General features: G+C 29.7%; 1 protein-coding gene across 1 annotated transcript; it reads right to left on the bottom strand.

Annotated features, from left to right (window-relative positions):
* Positions 1–7,037: 7,037 nt before the first annotated feature.
* Positions 7,038–8,352, bottom strand: LOC106054095 (uncharacterized). Its single transcript, XM_013209827.2, has 2 exons — positions 8,196–8,352; positions 7,038–7,722 (listed from the first exon to the last, which is right to left on the bottom strand). The coding sequence occupies exon 2, from the start codon at positions 7,655–7,657 to the stop codon at positions 7,094–7,096; it is 564 nt and encodes a 187-aa protein (XP_013065281.2). The 5' UTR covers positions 7,658–7,722; positions 8,196–8,352; the 3' UTR covers positions 7,038–7,093.
* Between the last annotated feature and the right edge of the window lie 771 nt (positions 8,353–9,123).

Genomic DNA, 9,123 nt, shown 5'->3' with positions numbered 1-9,123 from the left:
AGCGATAAAATGAAGTACGAGAAAAAGCAAATAGCTATTCTACAAATATGACATTATTCTAAAGGACACTTTATAAAATATGCAAATTTTCTTCACAAAAATCTTGTGATAATCAACGCACTTAATGAACCATTCCTATGATCAATTTCGAAATATACATACGTCTTTCATAAAAACATTCCCTAAAGAGGCTAAAAATAATGTTAAATCTCTTTGTAGCCGTCAAACAAAACCTATTTCAAACTTAAAGTTAAAAAAAAATGTAATGACGAAAACTATTTGTTTAATTTAAATATCAGACAAAGGTGAAGCCTTTACGTCACACGATGACCTGAGAGTACTTCTACAGTTTCTGTGTGCAGGAAATCTTCACAATATTTTGGAAGTCATCAGTAAAATTTATTGTAAACAGCATAAATTTGTAGAGTTATGTGTTCAGTGAACATCACAGTGCAGATTATAATAAGATTTTATTTAACTATGTCCTTTTACTATTGTCAAACTACACTAAAACAAATGTCTACCAGTAAATCCAGTACTAATAAAGCTACACACATTGTATTGCTTAGGAACATACGTAAATCTATACCGTCAAAATCCAACAAATACAAGAATCAAGATGTTTGGATAAAGTTACAGATGTTATCTACACATATCTGCATATAAGATCATGAAGTCTACATACAAGCTACACAATAATATATACAAATAAATGTTTCCCATCAACTAAGAATTCTATATAAATTAAAAACAAGTGACAAGTTTTTGTTTTTTTATTAATCTAAATATCGAGATTTACATAAAAATTAAGATTTAGGCCAGTATATTGCCATTTATTAATAGGTTTTTTTTTATTAAAACATATAAAAAAATAATAGTTAAATTGTAAAAGTTTAAAAGTTTGTATTTAGTCTAGATTGACTAGAATAATTAGATCTACTTACATTTCAAAGTGTCAGAAATCAAAGCACTAAGAAAAGTTATAAGTACAAACACAATCCAAAGAGAACAGTCACTGAATGAAACAAGTGATATGGGAAAGTCAACGTGGATCTCTATTTATCAGCTTTACTAATGGAGACCAATGGTCAGTTGACCAATGACCGTTCAGCAATTGAAAGCCAATGTTTGGTTAGCGATTCTGCTGGACCGTGACCACTTCAATCTTACGTTGGTCGTAGAAGAATTGACCAATGAACGCAAGTTTAACGTTCAGTGTGTTTCTAATAGAAAAATGGGGAGTGGTTTTAAGGTAACACACGTAATGTGATTGTTGCTAAGACACGAACTAACTTTGTAAACTCAATAAACTTGTTTTTGTTCTGTATGTCACTATCTCTGGCTTCTGAGAGTTACATTAAACCATTAAGTACATAAACAGACAAGATTCTTATAAAGCTACCACTGCAACGTAGAAATTTTAAGATATCAAATAATTTTTTTTTTAAATTAATTATAATTCTTTTACGGCACATAGGAAAAACACAGTAACCAACTTTCTTGAAAAGACAAAACAAGTGACAAAGTTAACCTGAAATTCGTCTTCATTATTAATCATTGTTAACATTCCAAATAAATTGATTGAAAATTCTTAAGAGAAATTAACGAAATAGAAGGTTTCTAAAAGACTAGTATTTGTTAGAATATATACCTGGACTAACAAACGGATATATACTATTATTATTATTCACACCGCCATTCAAGATAGTGCAGAAGGTGCGAACTATTAGAGACAGGAAATACTAAATTCTTTGAAGAAAACATTGATTGGTTAATTTTCTTACTTCTAGAATGATGCATTGTTGAAAATATTGATGAGAAGCTTCGGACACTCTAGAATATTTCTATTCTAAGTTCTTGCAAACTTTTGAGTGGATGTTCGGTCATAAAGATTCTACACATAACTATATTCTTTTAAATGTTTTCCTATTTTCCGATATACAGAGCCTCCAATAGTTTAATAGTATTTTATAAACATCTTCTATAAAAGCATTGATGCTGATTTTTTTAGATGTATTTAGTAAACAAACCGAAATTGTATGCCTAATAATACAATTAGTCTATAAAGGATTTTTCTACATTTCTCTATATCTTTAAATATTCTTCTTCTTTCTAATTGTATTTAAAACAAAACTTTTTATTTTTATTTCGTACAAATGTAAACTGAATTCTAATTCTAAAAATGCAAGCGGTGGTTATCTTAATTTTAAAAATATTTTACAGGTGTATCAATTAGCTGTCATATGAACAAAAAAATCCAAATTATTATGTAAAATTTAGACACTAAATAATAAAGTTTATCTGATATTGAATCCTGTGACGTCCAGAAAATTCAAAAGTCACATTATTTCACCTCGAAAGGTCATTTGGTCAAGTCATTCTGTTCAATTATCGCAGCACTGGCTAGAAACAAATCTTGTGCAGGTTCATTGTGCAACACAACTCTATAGGTTCCAATTTCTTCAAATTCTAAAATACAATAACGTGAATAGTTTCTTTTTTTTTTTTTTAGTTTGTTTTTCCTTTAAACACACATACACACACACAAACACACTTTCCAACAGAAGCACACCTGCGTACATACCAAGACTTACTCCCACACACACACACATACATACATACATATAGTAGCATAAAAATAAAGGCACATTGTTTCTTTGAGTTCCACCTACTAGATTTTAACCTAATGTCCAGTCGTTACTTTTGTTCTTTAATAAATATAATACAAAAGTCACCGAAACAAAATATTTGAGGAGAAAGTGACAAAGTTTCAAAGAAAACAACAAAGTTCCTAATCAGTGTCACTTTAGAAGTAATACTATGTTTACTCATGCGTCACCTAGGCGTGACTACAAATGCACCGCTTTGAAAACCACGCGAGTTAATTTTCGCTTCTGTGTCAATGTTTATCTAGTTGACCCGAGGGCGATACAAAACATCTGAATCTAAGACCCGTGTGTCGAATCTTTAAAAAGAAAATAGTCTTTAGAACTAATAGTGGAAAAAACAAGAGCGTGTCACTTTTAACATTTTATTTTCTAATTTACATAAAAGCTCATCATTTGCTAATCTGTTTTTTTTTTAATGGACATTTAATTTATAATTATTTTGTCTTTTAATTTTTCTACTGCTTCTGTTAATATATTAAGAAACTGTGAAAAAAAAATAAAAACCTTTAAATACTTTTTTTTTAAATTATAATTTTGATGTTTATCTGAAAAGAGAAGTTTTGAAATAAATATTACAAATTAAACTCAATACATTTTATAGAAACACTTTTAAAAAAAAGATAAACTTTGAAAAATTGATTTTTTTACCATTTTTATGTACACATCAATAGAAGCTAATACTTACAATCCCAAAGGGAATGTTTCAAAACTGAATTTCCTCTTCTCCAATGCCAAACACATATGTATGTATAAGTTTTTATGAGCTGGCTTAGCTCAGAAATCTGCATAGTTTAGGACTAGAAGGAAGATTACTAAAGATGAGTGCCACAATAAAAAACAAACAAACAATCATCCTTGTAAAAAAAAAATTAATAAGTCGTATTATCAATTGTATTATAAACAAGGTTATAAAGATAGTTTGTGTGGAAAAAGGCAGGTCTTGATATTATCATGAAATTCTATCAAAGACAAATGACAGAATATAATGAAGAAAAACAGGTTCACAGATCTCATGTGGTGCTGCAGTGGTCCAGCAGCCCAAGGATAGGTGAAAGTGAATGTAAAGTTAGATGTAAACCTGGCCTAACTGATGTCTTATAATGAATATCTAATTGATCTAATTGTTTTGTAAAGGGCCAATCTCTTATTCCTCAAGTATAAATGATTTCCGTAATAATTTTTTTTCCTTTGGTTAGGTGTTCCATTGTTGTCTTTACCTACGTTAGGCTCCTCAATTTTTCTCTGATAGATTGGTACCATGACCTTTCACGTTTGTGCGTTTATTATTTGGGACTGAATCTGAACGAATCTTTTGTGTGGAACATGATAATAAGCAAACATATTTGTTTTATAAAGAAAGTGGGGCAGTTTAAAAAAAAAATCAACCTATAAAGGCATTATGTAACAAATATGATGGAATTCTTGGTTCTTTGGTTTGACCCGCAAATAAAAGATGGTTAAACTAAGCCTATTTGCCAAAAACAGACAAGAAAATAAGTCGGTACTAAAGCTAGCTACAATGCTGCTCATATTTAAAGTAGAAAAATGAAGCACTTCTGAAGCCTCAAAAAGAAAATATTAAAAAATCCGTTTAATTAATGTAAATACTAGATTCACGGGTTTCTAATGAAAGAATTTCAGGTCAAATTCATTTAGTAGTTGTACGTTTTCATTCATATGGCCCGCGACACGAGTGTCGGAAATTAAAATGGCCCGCCGGTCGAATTAGGTTGGGCATCATTGATCTAGTCTAAATTTAGATCAACTTCTAGATGTAGAATCTAGTTATAATCTATTTTAGATTTACGTAAATTTTACAAAGCTTAGACAATCATCAATAAACTATAAGCAGCTTAGAATTTAATGAACCCTTTTAGTTATCAGTACACCATAGCTTACTACGCCATGATTTTTTTGCTCCAATTTATAGCCAAATTAAAATTTATTTCAGTTTTTACTTAAGACAATATAACAGTCAAATTAGAGTTTTTGCCGTGTGGCCATCGAGCTAGTAATTCATTTCTCAGCGATATACATCAACTGTTAAAATTTTTATGAAAATTGTTAAAGCCTTATCTGATATAGGCGTCCATGCAGGGTCCAGATTCCATTTACCATGATACTGAGTCCTTCATAGAGCGGATCTACAAAGCATCCACACAATTTTGATGCAGTCTAAGCTGCCATCTGCAGGCAAATCCTTCAGAACGGAGATTTATTTTACAATACCTCTAATCAACTCATACCTTCATATTATCTGAATTCTTTTGAGATAGTTGGCCCAAAAACTGAACAGGGATATCGAAAACGACTTTATTTTCCTAGAAATTTTGCAGTGGCTTTATATCGTTAGGAAAAAAGCACAAGCTCGTTGGCTACACAGGGAAAACTCTAGTTTGACGTCATAGTTTTGTATAAGTAAAATAAAATAAATTTAAATTTGGACCAGAGAACGATAAATTATTTATCTTGAACAGACTATAAAGACTTAGGTCAAAGATGATTTTAAAATGTTTATACTTTGAAATTTATAAATGTCAAATCATAGTTTTCTGTGTATGGCAAATTAGCAAGTTTGTTTCCCATAGATATACATAAACTGTTGAGTTTCCACAGAAAGTGTTAGAGCTGTTTTCGAGACCCATACAAAAACTGTTACAGGGCAAAGTGACAAAAAAAGTTAATTTTATTTCATCATTCTGAAACTAATCAATTTTTTTGTTTGAAGTAAGTGACAAGAATGTGTAATTGTTATATTTTACTATAGTATAAGTAGTTTTCTATATTACATGTACTGTATACGATTTTAAAGTACCAGTATCGAACTGCTGCCACCATAAAAGTTATTGCATATTACTGAATAGTATTAACACACACTTCCTGGAACTATTTTACAGGAATTCCTAAGAAGTTATAATTAATTTAAAGCTATGTACCACGTTTTGTAAAGTGCAAAAAATAATTTCAAACCAATATAGTTTGGGAGCACAAGTTTTGTTCTTTTTATTTTCTACCTATGAAAAGTACAGTACTTTTTAGTACATAATACACATATTCACTGTTCTTTCTTCCTTTTTCCTCTTTTTCCTAAATTTTAATTTTTATAAATTATCATCTATTACGAAAACAAACCAGATATAGCTAGCTTTTTGGTGTACAGAATCCAAGAAAGTTTGGATAAGCTATGTTTTTAAAGTTATATTTTAAGTTGTGATGTGATCATTTCTGTTTACACTTAGTACTGAAGAGGCAGAATCAAAGTTTTTAAGTTCTACGTTTTCTGGCTTTTTTTTTTATTTCAACTGGCATTATTTTCAATTCAATTCAATTTAGCGTCCTTAACATTTCTAATTATATCGTGATAAAACAAAATTAATGCATGAAAACAACACAGTATTTTTTTTCACATAAAAATGTATATTTAAGAAAACAAAGAAAAAGACAATGTCACTTTCTTGTTTTTCTTAGCTACTATTAACTCAAGAATTAATCTTTTTGTTGTAGACTATACGGAAATGATATTACTAATCGATATACTAAATAATTTCTCTAATTAACTTGAATTAACTTTCATGTACTAGTGATTCTTTAAATGTGCATTCTCCGATGTATTTATGCTGTTTAATTAAAACGAAAGCTTTTATCGGATCTTTATCCATTTAGCATATTCTATTTAATCAACATTTTCCTCTTATAGATTACAGACATTACATCACAGAGAACATAATTACGTCCTACGCATTCCATATGTCCATCTAGTCAACCATGTTGATCAGTGATTTAAACTCTAATAAGACGCTGTTTTTTGTTTTTGGCTGATTCAGGCAACCTCTTATTTTAATAAGAAATCTCAAACTTGTAAATTAAAATTTTGTGAATATTTTTAACAAGCAATATGGCATAAACTTCAGTTTTTATACTATGTAGTTATTGATAAAGCATTATTTTTTGTATTACCATTTTTAAAGAGATAATTATTTAATATTGACAATTTTGTATGCCTAACTTCAAAGTTATATAAAGTTAAATGACAGAACAAATATATATTCTATATTAAAGACTATATAAATATATAAAAAAACAAAAAAAAAAAATTCATTTTTATTTTTCTACATACTTTGTTAAAAAAAGGTTGAAAGAATTATACATATTACATAAAATCAGTAGTAAAAAATACACTCAGCGATATCAGGAATAACTTATTATACACTTGATGAACAATATAAGTTAACATTTTGATACTTGTTTCATAAATATGGGTAATTAAATACTTTAATATTTTACTAATCAGTAGACAGTTTAAAATAACACAAAATGAGTTTCATGTTTAAAACAAGTGTTGTCCTGAGAAAGTCGAATGACATCTCTTTCGTATTATTGTTACTATCACAATACAGATTCAAGACAGAAATAAAAAATACTAACTACTTGTAGTCTTTTCGGCTATAACATTTGCCACTTTCTGATTGGTCACTTTCTGAACTAGATCTAAAGGCAGTGACATTTATTCTATTGTTCTCTCGACTGAAGTCATACCTGGGATACATGTCTTCTTCATACATAGTGTCTCTTTTCTTCTCTCGGCTGTTGCCAGATTTTTTATCTTCAGATTTTTTACATTCAGAATTTTTACCTTTAGTTTTCTCTTGGTTGTAACCAGACTTATGCTTGGGTAGATAATCATACTGATCTCTGCTATACTCTCTGCCGTAGCTAGACTCATGTTTAGGAATACTATCAGACAAGTTTCTGCTATTCTGTCTGCTAAAACTAGACTCATTCCTGGGCAGATGACCAGTCGTGTTGCCTCTGCCATACTCTCTACTGTATTTAGAATCATTCTTAAGTAGATAGGGTAGATGATGAGGAAAATCTCTGCTAAACTCTCTGCTGCTTCTAAATTCATGTTTGATTGGATGGTCAGACATATTATCTCTGCTAAACTCTTTGCTGTATCTGGACTCATGCTTTGGTAGATCATCGCGCATATTAACTCTTTCGTTCTCTCTGGGGTACACTGTGTTATACTGATGTCTCAAAGTATCTTGTCTATCTAAAATAATGAAAATAACAAAGAACTAATTGAGAAATATCTAATTGAACTTATGAGAAAATGTAAAATATACGTTATTTTCAAAAGCTATTGATTTTAATATTATTTGGTTATACTTCTATAAATATTTATATATTCCGAAAAAAAGTATGAATTCAAATAACGCTTTAGTAATTGGGTATACGTTAGCCTAATTTAAATAAACATTCGATAGTTTTTGTCACGAATTATAAAATCTTTATTAGTTAGGTTGAGCTTTGACTATCAGTAAAAGCAAGACCTACAACACAATATTTTCTCTCTATAACTATAAAACAAAAGTAATTTATTATTTTTTTCCTACTCAGCATTTTAAATAAAGTCATAGAATTGATGCTAACATGTCTCAATAGAGTTGATGTCTAGAGTCTACCTTTGATAGTATCGTGTCTCAATACATTATTTTCTTAACCAATTGTTGTGATAAATCTTACCTTCATAGTGCTCTCCCTTTTTACGTAATTGTCTCTTGTTGCGATTTCTTCTCTGTGTCTTTGATTGATGATCTGGTTTGAGCAAGACCTTTGAGGCATCACTCTGGCTAGAGCTGGCTCTGTTCACTTTGAGAGAAATTTGACACGGGGAGTCTGTCTCGAGCCTCAGTTTTACTCCAGGGGAGTTAACATTAGGAGGACTGTGATGATCTGAACCAAAAAATTTTAAATAAACTTTATTAATAAATAAATAAAACTTTATGTATGCTTAGATTAAATTTTTTATTTTTAAAATTTAATTGTTTGATTTTATATGGAAAGATTAAAATAAAACAAGCTATTCATTTGGATAATAATTGTCATTTCTTTATTAGTTATTTATTTTTTATATTATTATTATTATTTCTTTTTTTTTTTTGTAGCTATTTTGTCACTTGATAGCAAGTTTAGTATTGCAAACGTCAAATTTCTCTTGTTGGCATACAGGGGGTGGGAGAGGGTTACAATGTTGCCATGAAGCGGTCAGCAAAGAAAACTAATCTCGATTCAGGATTTGAGCTCAGCCCCTTCTCAGCCAAGCATACCGATCTAAGAGAGTAATGGCTTAATAACGAGACAGTTGACAGCTGACAATTGATTCTTACACTCTAAAAGCCTTTTTTGACTGAGTTAATAGTAAAAACATATCTCAAGTATACAAAAGGTTACTGCGTTTCTTAAATGTAATAAATAATGGCACTACTTTGTACAGGCACACAGTCAATATTCTAATTAAAGAACTCTCACAAGACCCTTTGAAAATTGTTAACTTGTTTTATCTTATCAGATTATTGAAAAATTTTATAACTACAACAATCTGTATATTTATAATTTCAAACACTATCTATAGAAGGTGAGAGTCTTATTTTCTGGAATGCAATAGAACAAT

This window comes from Biomphalaria glabrata, chromosome 4 (assembly GCF_947242115.1).
Source record: "Biomphalaria glabrata chromosome 4, xgBioGlab47.1, whole genome shotgun sequence".
Taxonomy (NCBI): Eukaryota; Metazoa; Mollusca; class Gastropoda; family Planorbidae; genus Biomphalaria; species Biomphalaria glabrata.
The sequence above is the reverse complement of the archived record's forward strand: the minus strand, read 5'-3'. Positions and strand labels throughout refer to the sequence as shown.

Excerpts from the sequence above, each read along its gene's own strand:
- LOC106054095 (XM_013209827.2), bottom strand. The coding sequence starts at position 7,657 with ATGCGCGATGATCTACCAAAGCATGAGTCCAGATACAGCAAAGAGTTT.